Source organism: Megalobrama amblycephala, linkage group LG16 (genome assembly GCF_018812025.1).
Source record: "Megalobrama amblycephala isolate DHTTF-2021 linkage group LG16, ASM1881202v1, whole genome shotgun sequence".
In the NCBI taxonomy this organism is placed as follows: Eukaryota; Metazoa; Chordata; class Actinopteri; order Cypriniformes; family Xenocyprididae; genus Megalobrama; species Megalobrama amblycephala.
The window spans coordinates 1,707,162-1,726,561 of record NC_063059.1 but is presented as its reverse complement, the minus strand read 5'-3'; the positions used below and the strand labels follow the sequence as shown (position 1 = coordinate 1,726,561).

Below are 19,400 nucleotides of genomic sequence, written 5' to 3'. Positions count from 1 at the left end.
GATGTTGTTTATGCTCAAACAGCAACATTACACACTAACTAAAGTTAAAGAAGTGAAAGTCTAATGAATTGGAAGTGATATCAAGTGTGATTTTAACAGATCTACTTGCCAAAAGTCATTGCATTGTACACAAAACTGTATTAACCACATTTATTTTCAAGAAGACTTGGACACCACTGACATCCATTGCTGCATAACATTTCTCTACTACTACAGTATTATAGTGAGATCATACAGTATGCAGTACAGTAGTATATAGTATTCCAGTGTCTCATCTGCAGTGTGTATATCCACTCGTGTGATCTGATCCCAGCAGGTTTTCATCCTGATTATGGAGGAGGAAGAGGAGGAGGATGCTCTGAATCACCTTCACTCAATAGTGACCGATGACTTCATGACGTGGCCCATTTATGGACCAATCAGAAAAGGCGCCACTTCCCCTTTAAGAGCAGCTGCATTGCCTGGAGAATAGATGCGCGCGCGTCATGTATCAGTCTCTATACTGCTCACTGATGGATCATAAAGCGATGCGATGCGCTGGACTCGTCAACAATCTGGATTAACAGCACTGGCATCAGATGCAGTGACGCATTTAACGGAGGTGAGAAAGAAAGCGTGTGATGATTCAGCGCGCCGGAGCCGCGCGTTCACAGGACGCGTTCGAAACGCAAGAAGAACGCGTCCTGAATGAACGCCCTCCGCACTCATTCATCATGCGCTGCTTTACCTGCATTTACTAGTGTTTACTGTTCGTTTATATGCTTTAATGTGGAGTAACTGATGATTGAATCGTAATATGGGTCACAGTCGCTGGTTCTGGTGGTCCAGTGTTGTGTGTGTGTGTGTGTGTGTGTGTGTTATTGATTCAGGCCTCGTGCACCGGCTTCATTCACTGGGATTCACAGCATCATGCATCACCCACCCAATAACAGAGAACCTGAAATGATAAAATAATGCATAAACACTGCAGCACACTGTACACGCGCGCGCGCGCACACACACACACACACGCATACACACACAGTTCACAAAAAAAAAAAAAAAAAAAAAAATTGGTTGAATTGAATTATTGAAAGTATATAAATGAATTATTACAAGTATAAGTAAACAATGTGGTCTCTCTATGTGTGAGAATTACACATGTTGAGTGAATGAAATTGTGTCATTTCTGTAAATAAATTGTGTGTAAATCTTAATTTTGAGAAACAAAATCAATGTAAACAAAAAGTGGGGCATTACTGTGTTTTCAGCAGCATCTGAGGTCCTTCAGCATATTATTCCTAAAGTGCTTTCAAAGTTCAACAACAGTTAAATATCAAGTAAACATTTCTATTACTTGTTTTCTGTCAAACATGAGCGTGAATGTGTGCACAATCTCCTCTTTCAGAAAATTCACAAAACCCTAACCTCAAAGAGTACTGAGTATTGAAGTATTTTCACATTCATATGTGTGTTTTTAGGCTCACTTTATTGATTAGGAACACTTAGAAATAACCAATAAAATAGTTTAATGGATGAAATGCTCTTTTCCTCCGTTTGGGCAATAATAAGGCAGTTTAAATCATCTGGAGATGTTACAGAGGTAGTTCACCCACAGATGTAAGTTACTCACCCTCAATAAGACTTTTGTTCATCTTCAGAGCACAGATGATTATATTTGAATGAAATCTGAGAGATTTCTGTCCCTCCACTGACAGTCTGTTTGCCTAATCGACTCTGATGCTTTAAAACACTCAAATAAACCAATATAAATTCAAGTCTTCTGAAGAGACATTTAATTAAGGCTTTTATTCACATCTATAGATGGATCAGCAAATGTGCATAGTGCACATCAAATATGGTAAATATAGCAAATACATGTATTAGTAGATTGTTCAGGTTAGCAGAATAAGTTGACATGCAGTTGCAGATTTACTTACAGTCAGTAAGTGGACCATCGAAATAAAGTTTCTTTCAATTATTTGACTTTAATTAAATATGAATATTTTGAAATTAAAGTTCAAGAAGATTTTTTTCCATGGCCTGTTTTGCTGTGCCAGTGTTGGTTGTGTTGCACTATATCAGTGTAATACGCGTGTCTTAATGTGAATGGCTCTTATTTTAGACAGATGAGGGTCTGTGTGTGTCTGCAGTCAGTGTCATTCTCTGCTTTATGATTGAAAAACGCTGTTCGCTGTGTGTCTGTGTCAAAACAGTCATTCTTTGTTTATCTAATTGTGTGTCTACTGTCTATATATAAATCACATAGTTGGAAACACACTCACCAGCCGGTACAGTAAACTCATTACAATAGTAGGGATATGCATTTATTTAGCATGAGAAATGTACAGATGTCATTCAAACATTGAGAGCAGATGCTATGGTTAATCTTGGGTAGTTGGCATTGGTGTAAAACACCATTTTTGAAGAAAAAATACATTTATTCATGTAGTTTATGAAGTCTGATGTTTGAGAAAATATGTGGGGTCAATAACTTTATCAGTTCTTTCACTGTTTTTTGAACATTTTTACTGAACTGTACCATAAAAATGTGTCCTATATGGTGTGGCAGCAATATATATAATATGAAATGATGAAAAACATTATATTTTCCCTACGACTTGTTGGACATTTTCAATAAATACGAGGCAAACTTTGCTGTCGTCCTTTCAAAACTGCTGAAAATTATACCGATTTATGATGAGTGATGATTATATCTCCTCTACTTCAATACTCAATTGTTATTTTAAGATATTTTGAGATGAAAATCTGCGGTTCTTTTATGTGTGTCACACCACAGGACATTATGTCACTTTAAACGACAGAAATGGTAGTTATTGCATTAAAGATAGAGTGAGGGGTATTACATGAAAGTGCTTTAATTTCACTTTGAATGTGTCAAAGAAGAAAGAAAAGCGGTGACTCCTTGACAGATCTTTGAAACTTTAACACCCCAAAATCTTTTTTAATGTAATTCATTTGTTTGTTAAAGAAGAAATAACATTTCATTTTGTTACATCATTAACAATGTTTTTAAAAATCACATTTTTAAAGTATATGGATGCTCTTTTTTAAGGCATCATTTCGATTGTATTCATCTTTTCCCTTCTGTGTGGATCTGTTCATTTTCTCCCTATACTTCCATGTCCTCTCCCTCAATTCTTTCTCTCAAAAACGAGTAGTATCACATTTTATGCTTATTTGCATGACACTTTATTGCAGTACACATTTTCTGCAGAACATCAGAAAAATGTTTTATTCAATATTATAATTGCATTTAAGAACACTGAAAATGATCCAAAAAAAAAAGAATAAAAAGGAGTTGAACAATCTTATTTAATTATTTAAAATGTTTCTTAAAGAGACCTTGTCCTCTGGTGTGACCTCTTTTTCCTCCTTTACTGTCACATTGGTGGACATTATCTGTCACACCATAGGATGTTTCAGCCCTTTGAGTCAGTTAATGACCTTGCTATTCAACCTGTCATTAACATTTGCACTTTTTTTAATTAAAAATCTATGTTAAACTCCATAATCATGGATAATTTTCCATGATTATGGAGTTTAACATAGATTTTTAAATATAATTTAGGGGTGTCACACCAAAGGACAACACAACGTAACACTTTTATAGTGCTTCCAAAAAAGTGAAATATTTGAGCAGTTCTGAGACTAACCATGTGCACATGTCATGATTTTCACAGGGGGCTTCAGTAACATGACCTTCAAATAATTAAATTTGTCCGTGGAATTGCCTGATTTAATATGAGGACATCATTTTAAGTGACAAAATGTATCAAGATCGTACGCTTTTATCGAACCATGCTTGAGACAGTCACCATAGGACAATTTTGAGATTTGGATCAAAAATGTAAAAAATCTAATAACAAAGCAGTTTACAGCTCCATGTAAAACAAAGAAATGTTACTGCATTTTAAATGATGACAAACTAATTATATTCACTTTTGTCATGTGTGACAGTGGAAATGCTGTGTCACGTCAACAACCCAGCTTCAGTCTGCTGACATTTCGTGTTCTTCTTCTGGTGTTTCCTTATGTTGTAACATTTACTCAATGCAGTGTAAGAGTTGCATGTGTGTTGTGTGGTAATGTCTGGATGTTGATGCCGTTGCAGTACGGTGGGTTCGGCATGATGTTGTTGTTGTTTTAAATATTGCATTAAAGTATATTTCAGCATTGAAGATGATAGAATATGTGTTTTGTGTATGTGTGCAGTAATACGGTCCTGCATTGGCAGTCATACAGTATGTTCAATATAATAGATCTTATGTTTATATGATCATGGTCATATTAAGGGTTCATTCACTGATGTTTTGACAAGGTAAAATTTTCATTTTTATCAAGCATTTTAAAAGTGACATTTTACTAGTGTACCAATATTAACTGATGCTATGGCAATCCATGACAACAGTGCTACTACTTGCAAAAATGTAATGAAAATTTTTTCTCTTGCTGTTGTGAATTATGATCTAAACACAAATGTAACAATAAATGGGCTCGCATGGAAAATTCCCCTCATGCATATAGTAAAGATGCTCATGTGTTTGTGATGGCTTTTCTCTAATGATAGCTAAGGGTGTGATGGCTGTGGCCTGTTCCACCTGGTATTAAAGTTTAGGAGGTCTCCTATAACTGGTTTACCAAAAACACTTTAATTTTCTCATAATATGCATTGCACATCACCACATTTTTCAGTGATTCTCAAATAACTTGTCTGATGCTTCAGTCTCTGTAAATCCCTCCTTTTCACGACTTACAACTTCAGAGGCTTCTGGAGCTCAGGGATTGTACCACTGTAAAGACAGTAATGATAGCATCAATTTTACCATATCAATCCAACCGCGAGTCCAATGAAGAAACATTGGAAGAGCTAGTTATTCAACCCAAACCTCAAGGACAACTTGAGCAGGAAGTTTCTCAGTGAAACGATACTCAGTTTGACGTATATTATGAGATGTTGCAACTGTAATTCCTCACCATCAGCATTAATAAGTGTGTGTCCATCAACAAACCCATGTGATATTTCTAATTTATTGTGGTGCACATGTGAGAACTGTATCATTAACTGTATCAATAACAGCGCAAACATTAGCCGAGCACTAACATGAATGACTGATTTAACATTAAAGCTTGTAAAACAAATCTTGCTCCATCCTTTATCATTACTCAAGAGCTGTAAGAATGACAGACTTACATTAATTGTAATTAATTGAACTTAAAGGCTGTGATTCTGAGGAGCAAGTTGGTCCAAATAAGGTGGCTAAATAGATCCTATCTTTAATGGCATTTTGTAAATCCCATTTAGACCTCACAGAGATTTGAGAAGCAATCATGAAAATGTTGTTCTGCTGTTGTATCGCTGTGGTAATTTTAACCACTGACTCTTCACATCCTCATGCTTTGAAAGTGTTTACAAAGAGAATTTGCTTTTGCAGAGCAGAAAACAGCATCTTCTCGACATGTACACAAAACCAGCTACAGTGTTTGAGGGTCAAAGTAGACGTTGTTCGCGGGCAGCCAATGAACACCATAGGCATAAGCCCAAAGTATACTTCGGCCGTCCATGTCCACGCACTGTCCGCATGACATGATTTTCTTCATCAGGAGGGTTCACAGATCATCCACGCAGTTTAAAAAATTGGGCTGCACGTGGACAGTCCGCTTACAATAGCGCATGTGCAAGTGTCTTGAGCGCTTGAAAACAAAGTCCATTAGACAGTGTGCATGTACCGAACGCATCTTTCCACGTTAAAGGTGCCCTAGAACTTTTTTTAAAAAGATGTAATATAAGTCTAAGGTGTCCCCTGAATGTGTCAGCTCAAAATACCCCATAGATTTTTTTTTAACTGCCTATTTTGGGGCATTATTAACTATTCACCGATTCAGGGGCTGCTGGCCCTTTAATTCTCGTGCTCCACACACCCACGGAGCTCGCGCTTGCCTTGAACAGTGCATAAACAAAGTTTACACAGCTAATATAACCCTCAAATGGATCTTTACAAAGTCATGCATAACGGCTAATGCTACACTGTTGGAGAGATTTATAAAGAATGAAGTTGTGTTTATGAATTATACAGACTGCAAGCGTTTAATAATGAAAATAGCGACGGCTCTTGTCTCCGTGAATACAGTAATAACCGATGGTAACTTTAACCACATTTAACAGTACATTAGCAACATGCTAATGAAACATTTAGAAAGACAATTTACAAATATCACTAAAAATATCATGATATCGTGGATCATGTCAGTTATTATTGCTCCATCTGCCATTTTTCACTATTGTTCTTGCTTGCTTACCTAGTCTGTTGATTCACCTGTGCAGATCCAGACGTTAATACTGGCTGCCCTTGTGTAATGCCTTTCATAATGTTGGGAACATGGGCTGGCATATGCAAATATTGGGTTACGTAACAGTCGGTGTTATGTTGAGATTCGCCTGTTCTTCGGAGGTCTTTTAAACAAATGAGATTTATATAAGAAGGAGGAAACAATGGAGTTTGAAACTCACTGTATGTCATTTCCATGTACTGAACTCTTGTTATTTGACTATGCCAAGATAAATTCAATTTTTCATTCGAGGGCACCTTTAACAACCAAAGAAATATACTTTGAAAGGCTTGCGCGCTCGAGACGGAGCGGAACAGGGAAAATGAAGTATACCCGGGCCTTGAGAGGCCATGCCAGTTTGAATGACACTTTAACTTCACACTTTCTGATTTGCTGACCTGTCTCTCTCTTTTTCTCTCTGTCTGTGTCTCAGCGGTTTGCCGTGGCATTGGCATGGCCTAGTAATGAACGGCGACGGGGCTCCCAGCAGCCCGGAGCACTCCTCCTGCACGCTGCCCGATTGGAAGGAGTTCTGTGAGCTGCACGCACGAGCTTCCGCAGCCGATTTTGCCTACAAATTCCGGCGATTCATTAGTGAGAACCCATGCTACGACTCGCCCGGTGCTGACGCCAACTTTTCGCAACACTTTGCGCAACACTTCTTGACCTGCTTCTCTGCCGCCCTCGACCAGGTTCAAGGTTTTGGCTCTCCGGGCGACACCTCCGCTCCTAAGTACAGCATCGTGCCCTTTGTGGGAATACAGAGTTGCACATTGCCCTTCAGCCACGACCTCTACCATCGGCGCAAAGACGTGGGGGCCTCGAGCGAGTCTCTGGATAGCATGGACAGCGGAGGGGGTGGAGCCAGCGGACAGGAACAGCAAACGCCCACCCGCAAGATGGCAACCGTGAGCCAGTCCAGAAGTTCGGAAGACGTGTCGCTGGGGCGTCGAAAGGCGCGCTTCAAGAAGGGCTTTTCCCTGCGCAACATGAGTCTGAGCGTGGTGGACGGGGTGAAGGAGATCTGGCACCGCAGGGCCTCTCCAGAACCAGACCCTTCGGGGAGCTCCAGGAGGACCAACGGAGCAGAGTCCATGGGGTCCGAACACTGGAGCCAGAAGCTACGGCTACCGCGGGCCTCTCAGGGCCACAAGGCGGAACTGTTGGAGATCCAGAGGGAGGGTGCACTCAGATACATGGTGGCCGATGACACTAACTGTATGGGGGCGGCACAGTGGCAGAAATGCAGGTTACTGCTGAGGAAGACGGCAGGCACGTACATGGACACTGGAGAGAAGTTCCAGCTTGAGTTCTACGTTCCACCAAAGGTAGACGAGTGCTCTGATAAAGCTCTGATGTGTGTGTGTGTGTGTGTGTGTGTGTGTGATTGACAGTAGTATGCAAGTATGTGGATAAGAGGAAGAAAAGCCAGATCATTCTTATATAGCTTAGATCTTGATCTATTATTTGCATGGACAAAGTGGGCATCTTTTTGTCAGATATTGTTACTTTTTGAGTTGCCAACCCTCTACATTGCGATTAAATCAGTCACATATTTCACGAGAGGTGACTAAAAAATATCTTTTATTTGCCAATGTCTAGTAAATTGTAAGATTTCAGTTGCCTGTAATTGAGTTAGAGGCAAAAATTTTTTTTTTGCGGGCATTATTTCAAAATGCCCGTCGTGGCGAGTAAACATAGTTGGTTTTGTCTTAAAGGATTAGTTCACTTTCAAATGAAAATTACCCCAAGATTTACTCACCCTCAAGCCATCGTAGGTGTATATGACTTTCTTCTTTCTGATGAACACAATCTGAGTTATATTAATAAATATCCTGACGCATCCAAGCTATATAATGGTAGTGAGTCATACCAATGAGTATGAGCTGAAGAAAGTGCATCCATCCACATCCACCCAACACCATACTCCACACAGCTCCGGTCTTAATAAAGGCCTTCTGAAGCAAAGCAATGCATTTGTGTAAGAAAAATATCCATATATAACAAGTAAAATATCTAGCTTCCGCCAGACCGCCTTCTGTATTCAACTTACGAAGAAACTGTAAAATGGCGTTGCATCAGTCAAGCTTTTTCCGTAAGTTGAATAGGGAAGGTGTAGGACGTAGCGTAAGCTTTTTGAACTGTGAGAGTTTTACACTTTCGTAGTAAGTTGAAGTTGAATCTCTTAAAGTGACAGCAGCCTAATATTCTTGCTGCTGTGTTTTTAAGGTTAATCAAACAACAGACTCAGTGCAAAAATCACTCAATGCTGTTGACTGAATAACTTTTGTAACTTTAATAAGGATTCATCTATATTTAATTTATACAGCGAAGACAATGCATTGCTATTTCACATTTGATTATTCAGTTTCTGTAGCTAATCTACATCTAACACAGTTAGATCTCCCTGAAAAACCTGAAAAGCCCTGTTTATTTAATTGGCATCTTTTATGTTGTGTTTGTAGTTTGATTATTTTACCTTATTCTATTACAGACTGTTTACAAAACTTGACTTTAATAGTGTTTGTAATATATATTTTATATTATATTTGTGTAGAATTTTTTCATTTGCATTGATCTTGCATTCCATTAAAAAAGTCTTGCGAGTAAAAGAATTACTAGCCAATGGCGACTCAAGCTTCAGTGAGTCCATAATGATTAATCTCCCTCCACATTCAAACCCTGGCCTTCTATACCTAAAGTTAGAGTGTAGGGATGCGGTAGGGTTACGTTTGGGTAGTGAGTCAAGAGTCACTTATTTGTCATTCGCTTTGGGTATACTGGCCATCGAAGTGTTTGTGACAAGGCTCAGATTCAGACAATGACAGTACAGGTGCATATTAGCCTTCAAGAAACAGAAATTTAGATGAGAATGGTTGAGATAATATAACAGGTGAAAAAGAACTGGTGGGCAATGGCATAGTAAAAGTAACATGCTATTAAGTCAACAGAATAGTAAATACAAGCAAAATAGTAAGACCTAATAGTAAATGCTAAAAGTAGTGTCTAAGTGTATGAAGTGTAGATGAAGAACTCCTGGCTGTTAAGTTGTCTGGCTGGAAGATGATCGTCAGTCTGGTTGTCTGCTACAGCATAGCGTCTGCCAGACGGCAGTGTCACAAACAGGTGTTCAGCCTGGTGAGCACAGTCCTTAATGATGCAAACTGCGAGCCTTACTCGAGCAGCGTGTTTGGTAAATGTCCTGGAAGGCCAGGAGTTCATTTCCAGTGATGAGCTCAGCATTTCCTGAAAGGCTTTACAGTCAGAAGAAGAGCTGAAGAAAAGATACTGTGATGCAGTGTTTCTCATTGTTCTCATTCTCAAATCTTCACTTTTCACATTCCAATATACTGTGTTAAAGATAGATGTGAGAACCAATGAGGTTTGTGTGTGCAGTTTCTTCTTCTCCTTTATGAATTCCTGTCTCTGAAGTTCTCTAAAATGCATGAGGCCGATTCGAATGAGGGAGCACATGATTTTGAGTGATTACAACTTAGATTACGTTTTGTTTGTTTTTTCATATAAAGCAATTAAAATGAATTCAGAAGGCTTGGAATGACGCACATCAAGCATTGATGAAAACACCAAATGTGTTTGCAGAGATATGAGAATGAGTAACTGTCAGGATTTTTATTTAATAATAATAAACTTACATTTATAAAACAAACTTATTCATTAAGTTAGTAAGTCCAAAAAACCTTTTGAAAAAGCCAAAAAAAAAAAAAAAGATTTTGGAAAGCTGATGTTTGAGCAATTTTAGCATCACCTAATAAATGTGAGAAGCACTGGGTTAGGGTTTAGGGATTGGTTGGTTTTAGGGTATTCTCATGTAGCCAGATCTTTAACTAAACCATCCACTTTACCAGGAAAAGACTGTCCGAAAGACTTTCTTATGTGTTGTTCAGGTGTGGGGTTATCTGACATGGATTACCACAGTTGTAGACTGCTGTGAAAAGAATTAACAAACTTTGAAAGATATTAAAACAAACACAAAGATTTGATGAACTTAAAATGTAGAGAACAGTTTTTCTTTAAAAGAGCTGATGGCGAACCCTCATGTGCCATTACTGCCAGAAGCAGAGTAATGTTAGCAAAAGTGCTTTTCCAGTTTTGATGCAGTATGCATGAGGCGGCGAGCAGACCGTCTGAGATGGTGATATTCGTCAGGTAACTGTTCGTTATTTGAAGACTGAGACATTTGATTATTCTTGGCATGAGGACAGTTGTTATGACTTATTAATAGTTTGAGTTTATTCTTCTCACACTGAGTTAATCCAGCTTGCTATCACACACAAGATGGCTTCATGAATGAACAGATGAACCACACATATGTTAGTAGCACTGTTTTCTGCATTAAAATGAGTCAGACACTTCCTTGATCTGGCCTCTTAAAATCCCATTCCACATCTTGGTTTTGGTTCAGAGTAGATTTTGAGATGCTGGTCTCAGAGCAATTTTTGTCCCTCAAGACAGCACTAATGACTTCCTCTTCCTGAACAAACTGAAGACAGGGTAAAAATAGAGGGTGAGCAAGTATCCTCTCTAACTACAATGTAAACAGACGGATGGGGTCTGTGTTTGAGCTGAGCCAAGCTCCTGTCTGCCTTCATGAATGCTCACAATGCTCAGAAACAAATAAAGCATATAATGACTGTCAGTGAGATCGCCTCAATGGTCAGAAGTTTGTGAGATACAGATACATTTTGGTGATGTGTGTGTTTTCAGAGAATACAGATCATGCTCAGCTCCAGTCACCAGTTTCACCAGTTCAGTCAGTGTTTACAAAACAACATCCTTTTTCCTTACAAATGAGACCTTGTCTTATAATCGATGAAACTGGCAGTTGGGCAGAAACCGTTGAAGTTTTAGATGTGATGGTTGGTTGGTTGTAACAGTAAGCATGTGCCGGGCCTGTGAGAGAGTTTTGGGCCAGTTGACAGACCTGCTGCGTTTTGTTCATCATGTACAGGTGCTGGTCATATAATTAGAATATCATCAAAAAGTTGATTTCACTAATTCCATTCAAAAAGTGAAACTTGTATATTATATTCATTCATTACACACAGACTGATATATTTCAAATGTTTATTTCTTTTAATTTTGATGATTATAACTGACAACTAAGGAAAATCCCAAATTCAGTATCTCAGAAAATTAGAATATTACTTAAGACCAATACAAAGAAAGGACTTTTAGAAATCTTGGCCAACTGAAAAGTATGAACATGAAAAGTATAAGCATGTACAGCACTCAATACTTAGTTGGGGCTCCTTTTGCCTGAATTACTGCAGCAATGCAGCGTGGCATGGAGTCGATCAGTCTGTGGCACTGCTCAGGTGTTATGAGAGCCCAGGTTGCTCTGATAGTGGCCTTCAGCTCTTCTGCATTGTTGGGTCTGGCATATCGCATCTTCCTCTTCACAATACCCCATAGATTTTCTATGGGGTTAAGGTCAGGCGAGTTTGCTGGCCAATTAAGAACAGGGATACCATGGTCCTTAAACCAGGTACTGGTAGCTTTGGCACTGTGTGCAGGTGCCAAGTCCTGTTGGAAAATGAAATCTGCATCTCCATAAAGTTGGTCAGCAGCAGGAAGCATGAAGTGCTCTAAAACTTCCTGGTATACGGCTGCATTGACCTTGGACCTCAGAAAACACAGTGGACCAACACCAGCAGATGACATGGCACCCCAAACCATCACTGACTGTGGAAACTTTACACTGGACCTCAAGCAACGTGGATTGTGTGCCTCTCCTTTCTTCCTCCAGACTCTGGGACCCTGATGTCCAAAGGAAATGCAAAATTTACTTTCATCAGAGAACATAACTTTGGACCACTCAGCAGCAGTCCAGTCCTTTTTATCTTTAGCCCAGGCGAGACGCTTCTGACGCTGTCTGTTGTTCAAGAGTGGCTTGACACAAGGAATGCGACAGCTGAAACCCATGTCTTGCATACGTCTGTGCGTAGTGGTTCTTGAAGCACTGACTCCAGCTGCAGTCCACTCTTTGTGAATCTCCCCCACATTTTTTAATGGGTTTTGTTTCACAATCCTCTCCAGTGTGCGGTTATCCCTATTGCTTGTACACTTTTTTCTACCACATCTTTTCCTTCCTCTTTTGCAATGACCTTTTGTGTCTTGCCCTCCTTGTGCAAGGTGTCAATGGTTGTCTTTTGGACAACTGTCAAGTCAGCAGTCTTCCCCATGATTGTGTAGCCTACAGAACTAGACTGAGAGACCATTTAAAGGCCTTTGCAGGTGTTTTGAGTTAATTAGCTGATTAGAGTGTGGCACCAGGTGTCTTCAATATTGAACATTTTCACAATATTCTAATTTTCTGAGATACTGAATTTGGGATTTTCCTTAGTTGTCAGTTATAATCATCAAAATTAAAAGAAATAAACATTTGAAATATATCAGTCTGTGTGTAATGAATGAATATAATATACAAGTTTCACTTTTTGAATGGAATTAGTGAAATAAATAAACTTTTTGATGATATTCTAATTATATGACCAGCACATGTATATGCGTTTTGGATATTGTTGTTGAATTGTACAGAATTAAATATATTACCATGGAAAAGTTATGTAGCTGGCTAACATAGATGCGATCCTAACTAGAAGTGCTGCGATCAGATTTCAGTGACAAGCAGTTTCGTCTCGTAGTCATGTCGCGTCTGGTGTGTCTGTCCACAGCAGACACGGCACGACTACGAGACGCAACAAAATCAATCAAAAGCCACAGCCAATCACAAGAACATGTGGGCGGAGTCTCTGCACGCACACTGCGCTCGCAACCAAACCAATCACAAATCACAGCCAATCAAGTGAGCGTGTGGGCGGAGTCTCTCTGCAAGCACACTGCACTTGCAATCAAATGGATAAGTACATAAATTCATAAATATTACATTCTATTAACATTATTAAAAATACACACTAAGTGACTGAAAAAATCTTTATCATAGAATACACTTGTTTGTTCCTGTTTCCTTTAATTTATTTTCAACATCTGAGTTGAATTATCCATTCTCGCTTTCAGTACGACTGTAAAGGTCAAGCAAAATGATATTCAAACTGGTTGGTTAGGATAAAAACTCTGATTAATGTGGAAAAGATGCCTTTGATCACATTACTTCTGTTTAGGATACGGTGTTAGTCTTGGTGCATCAGCTTCACTTCACTTTTCCTTTTTTTCATTTATTCAGCAAAAGTGTGAAAAAAAGATGTTAGTTTTTTTGTAAATGTAACATTTAGTGAAAAATAGAAACTTGTTTCTCACATACAGAAAGATGTTGTTAAAATGGGTATATATCATATTTGTGGCAGGGCCAGTGAAAATATTGGCAGTGTATGTGTGTGTTATAATGGCACTGATTGTGTTGATTTATGCTTGTAGTCATCTAAACCCAAAGTGAGCGTCCCTCTGTCTGCTATTGTGGAGGTGAGGACCACCATGCCTCTAGAGATGCCTGACAAAGACAACACGTTTGTGCTCAAGGTACCATCACCCGTATCTTATTCTAGATAGTCCATCATCTCATACTCTCATTTACATATCATATATATAAAACTGATCTCTGAGAGATGCAAGAATGGTGCCTACTGGATCTAGATCACACTGTGGTGTTGTCTTGTGGGTTGCAGGTAGAAAATGGTGCTGAGTACATTTTGGAAACCATCGACTCGTTGCAGAAGAACTCGTGGGTCGCAGACATCCAGGACTGTATAGACCCTGGGTAAACAGCCGTCCTCTGCTGAGACTGTCCTGACACACCTTCACTTCAGTGCTAAAATGGATGTCTTTATTTTGGGCTTGTCTCTTACTTTCTCACTCTAAGAAATTCTGTATTTAAAGGGAATATATTTCCACAGTTCAACTGAATCACAAGACACAATCACAAGCTAAAACAAGACACACATTGACTGATTGTGGCAACGAGCTGACAGCACATTGGCAGCCACACAGCCAATGATATCTCACCAGAGGATGCTTAAACAACTCCAACAACATTATCAGCATGTTCACTCATTATAAACCTGTTTGGCTTTATTTCTTTCGTATGGTACATGTTCAAATGTTGTTGAAGTTTGTTTGAAGTCGCCATTATGGTGATCAGTGTTAGTTGAGCACTTGACCACTGTCTTTGGTTAAATTAATTCTCTTTCAGCAATTGTTGATCACTTAATCACTTATTATTGCTGAAGACTCTCTGTGTATTTCAGGGACAGCGGCGATGACATCGAGCTGGCGTCGTGTGCTCTCGTCCAGCCACCCAAAGACTTCACGCTGGTGTCCTCCTGCAGCTGCGAGCTGCTGTGTGATGGTATGCCATGATGCCACGTCTGCTCAGCCTGAATCTATAATACAGCTCAGAGGTGTTCTGTCATCAGGCCTGACAGAAGCTGTTACACTGACTCCATCTGTCTGATGAGTTCGCTCTGTTTCTCTTGTGTGCTCTTAAGCTCAGGAGGAGTTGTGTTCATGTTCTGGATGTGTTGTTCAGGTTCTCATCGGGGCTCTGAGAGGTTGTGCTCTATTGCTGTGGATCAGTTGACTGCTGCCCACTGCCAGGAGCTGCCCGTCACCCAGCACCCCTCACATGTGCCGCTAGAGCGATTCCTGCAGTCCCCAGAGGCCCAGAACACAGACACACCGGCATCAGGTACACAGTGCCAACCAGTTGAGTCCACTGAACAGTGATTTGATTCAGTGATTCACTTTCACTTGTTAAAATTCATTAGGATGATGCTTCTCAAAGGATTCTTTAAAAGAAATACAGACTTCACTCCAAACACAGGACCTACTAGTTAGAGAGCAGTACACACAGTCTGTGAACGACTAGAGTGGAGAAATATCATCAATAACCTCATGCAAATATCACTACATGAAAATATAGCTTTTTTGGAATATCTGAATTAGTGGTTTCATAATTAGTGTTTCCTGGTTTAAAGGTGCAGTATGTGATTTCTCAGAATCGTTGTTGATATTTAAAATCAACCCAAACAAACACACCCATCCCTTCATTGCTCCGCCCCAAAAATGCACGAACATGCAATGCAAGAGTGTCTAGCAGAAGTGCTCCCTACTGCTGATTGGCTCTCTCTCTTTCCTCCCCCATCATGAGTGGACACGCCCCCTACTGCTGATTGGTTTACTCTCTCCTCCCTTATCATGAGTAGACACACCCCTACTGCTGATTGGTTTACTCTCTCCTCCCTCGTCATGAGTGGACACACCCCTACTGCTGATTGGTTCACTCTCTCCTCCCTCATCATGAGTGGACACGCCCCTACTGCTGATTGGTTTACTCTCTCCTCCCTTATCATGAGTAGACACGCCCCTACTGCTGATTGGTTTACTCTCTCCTCCCTCATCATGAGTGGACACGCCCCTACTGCTGATTGGTTCACTCTCTCCTCCCTCATCATGAGTGGACACGCCCCTACTGCTGATTGGTTTACTCTCTCCTCCCTCGTCATGAGTGGACACACCCCTACTGCTGATTGGTTCACTCTCTCCTCCCTCATCATGAGTGGACACGCCCCTACTGCTGATTGGTTTACTCTCTCCTCCCTTATCATGAGTAGACACGCCCCTACTGCTGATTGGTTTACTCTCTCCTCCCTCATCATGAGTGGACACGCCCCTACTGCTGATTGGTTCACTCTCTCCTCCCTCATCATGAGTGGACACGCCCCTACTGCTGATTGGTTCACTCTCTCCTCCCTCATCATGAGTGGACACGCCCCTACTGCTGATTGGTTCACTCTCTCCTCCCCCATCATGAGTGGACACACCCCTACTGCTGATTGGTTCACTCTCTCCTCCCTTATCATGAGTGGACACGTCCCTCCTGCTGATTGGTTCACTCTCTCCTCCCTCATCATGAGTGGACACGCCCCTACTGCTGATTGGTTCACTCTCTCCTCCCCCATCATGAGTGGACACGCCCCTACTGCTGATTGGTTCACTCTCTCCTCCATCATCATGAGTAGACACGCCCCTACTGCTGATTGGTTCACTCTCTCCTCCCTCATCATGAGTAGACACGCCCCTACTGCTGATTGGTTCACTCTCTCCTCCCTCATCATTGGTTCACTCTCTCCTCCATCATCATGAGTAGACACGCCCCTACTGCTGATTGGTTCACTCTTTCCTCCCTCATCATTGGTTCACTCTCTCCTCCATCATCATGAGTAGACACGCCCCTACTGCTGATTGGTTCACTCTCTCCTCCATCATCATGAGTAGACACGCCCCTACTGCTGATTGGTTCACTCTTTCCTCCCTCATCATTGGTTCACTCCTCCATCATCATGAGTAGACACGCCCCTACTGCTGATTGGTTTACTCTCTCCTCCCTCATCATGAGTGGACACGCCCCTACTGCTGATTGGTTTACTCTCTCCTCCCTTATCATGAGTAGACACACCCCTACTGCTGATTGGTTTACTCTCTCCTCCCTCATCATGGGTGGACACGCCCCTACTGCTGATTGGTTCACTCTCTCCTCCCTCATCATGGGTGGACACGCCCCTACTGCTGATTGGTTCACTCTCTCCTCCCTCATCATGAGTGGACACGCCCCTACTGCTGATTGGTTCACTCTCTCCTCCATCATCATGAGTAGACACGCCCCTACTGCTGATTGGCTACGAAGTTTGTTGTGTTACTCCACAGTCAGTGCTACTGATCCACTTTCAACAGTGTTTTCCAAAAATCACTTACTGCACCTTTAAGACCAGCAGGTTTAGGGAGGCAGTGGCAAGCTGATTTTCCCACCTTTGTCTTTGGTCTAAAAACAAGTGGCAGCATGACGGTTGAAACACACACCCTCGCATTGCTTCTGTCATTTAGGAAGTCCAGGTGAAACGCCGAGGGATGTGGAAGGAGATGCCAGTTTGGCGGGTTACCCATGGTTCCACGGGACCCTGTCGCGGGTGCGGGCGGCCCAGCTCGTTCTCGCCGGCGGTGCACGCAGTCACGGTTTGTTTGTGATCCGTCAGAGCGAGACACGTCCTGGAGAATACGTCCTCACCTTCAACTTCCAGGGCAAAGCCAAGGTGAGCCTTCACGTGGTAGTAGTATAATTTGTTGTAAATCATTGATTGGTTAATTATTTGGAGTCATTAATTGGTTGATGATATTGATGCCTGCTGTTGATTTTGTGTGTGGTGTGTTTGGCAGCACCTGCGGTTGTCTGTGAATGACAGCGGTCAGTGTCACGTGCATCACCTGTGGTTCCAGACGGTGGCCGACATGTTGCGGCACTTCCACGCGCACCCCATCCCTCTGGAGTCTGGTGGCTCCACCGACATCACACTGCGCTCATTCGTACAGGTCCAGCGCTCTCCCACAGGTACCCATCAGAACCCTTCTGAAAAGAGATGCCTATATGTACTACACAATAATGGCACGGAGAAATTATATTGTTGGAGTCATTTTAAGAGCGATTTATTTCCAGCTGATGAATGATAAAGAATCCATCCTGTTTTAAAGGGGACCTATTATGCAAAATTTTCTTTTACATGGATGGATTCTGATTGGCTGTCAATGTTTTTATCCTTCATCAGCTTGAAAGAAAATCTTTCTGAATGTGACTCAAATGATATTGTTTCCCTGTGTTGTTATCGTTATAGTTTTGCAGTGAACTCTGCTATTCTTTTAAATTTAGGACAATTTCTAAAACTGTAACTTTTACATATAGTTCAGTAAATGTTTCAAATGCATGTTTTGAATGTTTTGTTTACTCTATTTTTTTGACAAAATTTTGACTGACATTTGTCGACTGTCTGTTTTGAAATGCATTAATAGCACTCTTTCCTGAAGCTCACATTGACTGTGGCTCTTTCTGTGGTTTGATTTGACTCTTCGTCTGTGTGTGTCTTCACAGATGTGGCAGCTCCTCATGTCCCAGCCCCCCCGCGGGACACCGCTGTCTGTCGGGCAGAACCGCCCCAGTCGACACATCAGCTGTCCGGCGCTCCGTCAGACACGGCGCTGTCGTCCAGCTCGTCCTCGTCGCCGATGGCCCAGCCGGCCGCAGGAGGCCTCCACAGCCGCAGCAACAGTGCCGAGAGGCTGCTGGAACCTGCCGCCGCCAACGAAGACTACCACGACAGCGACGGCTCGCGGCGGACTAGAGCTGTGGAGAACCAGTACTCCTTCTACTGACGCTGAGAGTGCAGTGTTTTTACTGCTCCATCAGACACTCTCCTCCGTTATTACCACAAACACACGTCAGAATGAGCTCTGAGTTGATGCGTGTGATTTACCATGTTGATAATACACCTCATGTATGTACACTGGCCGTCAGAAGTTTGGGGTCAGTAAGACTTTTTAATGTTTTTAGAAGGTCTCTTCTGCTCACCAGTGCTGCATTTATTTGATCAAAAATACAGTAACAATTGTGAAATATTATTACAATTTAAATCAGCTGTTTTCTATGTGAATATATAGTAAACTATAATTTATTCCTGTGATCAAAGCTGAATTTTCAGCATCATTACTCCAGTCTTCAGTGTCACATGATCCTTCAGAAATCATTCTAATATGATGATTTGATGCTCAAGAAACATTTATGATTATTATCAATGTTGAAAACAGTTGTGCACAATTTCCTTTCAGGATTATTTGATGAATAGAAAGTTCAAAACAACATCATTTATTAGAAATATAAAGCTTTTGTAACATTATAAATGTCTTTACTGTCACTTTTGATTAATTTAATGTGTTCTTGCTGAATAAAAGTATTAATTTCTTTAAAGGGAACCTATTATGCCCCTTTCACAAGATATAATATAGTCTCTGTTGTCTCCAGAATGTGTCTGTGAAGTTTCAGCTCAAAATCCCCCACAGATCATTTATTATAGCTTGTCAAATTTGCCTCTATTTGGGTGTGAGCAAAAACACACCATTTTTGTGTTTGTCCCTTTAAATGCAAATGAGCTGCTGCTCCCGCCCCCTTTCCAGAAGAGGGCGGAGCTTTAACAGCTCAACAACAACAAAGCTGGAGAATCTCACGCAGCCAAAATGAGGATTGTCAGTAACGGTGTTCAGCCTTACATTGT

General features: G+C 41.0%; 1 protein-coding gene across 1 annotated transcript; it reads left to right on the top strand.

The window, feature by feature from the left end:
* Window positions 1–333: 333 nt before the first annotated feature.
* On the top strand, window positions 334–18,761 carry LOC125249001 (SH2B adapter protein 2). The gene is made up of 9 exons (XM_048161173.1): window positions 334–601; window positions 6,764–7,658; window positions 13,726–13,827; window positions 13,974–14,065; window positions 14,553–14,653; window positions 14,834–14,992; window positions 17,188–17,393; window positions 17,518–17,689; window positions 18,224–18,761. The coding sequence occupies exons 2-9, from the start codon at window positions 6,795–6,797 to the stop codon at window positions 18,502–18,504; spliced, it is 1,977 nt and encodes a 658-aa protein (XP_048017130.1). The 5' UTR covers window positions 334–601; window positions 6,764–6,794; the 3' UTR covers window positions 18,505–18,761.
* Window positions 18,762–19,400: the final 639 nt, after the last annotated feature.

Bases quoted from the DNA above. Each gene is read 5' to 3' on its own strand.
- LOC125249001 (XM_048161173.1), top strand. From the start codon at position 6,795: ATGAACGGCGACGGGGCTCCCAGCAGCCCGGAGCACTCCTCCTGCACG. The intron at 14,654-14,833 runs GTATGCCATGAT...TGTGTTGTTCAG, and splicing joins CTGCGAGCTGCTGTGTGATG to GTTCTCATCGGGGCTCTGAG. The intron at 17,690-18,223 runs GTACCCATCAGA...GTGTCTTCACAG, and splicing joins GGTCCAGCGCTCTCCCACAG to ATGTGGCAGCTCCTCATGTC.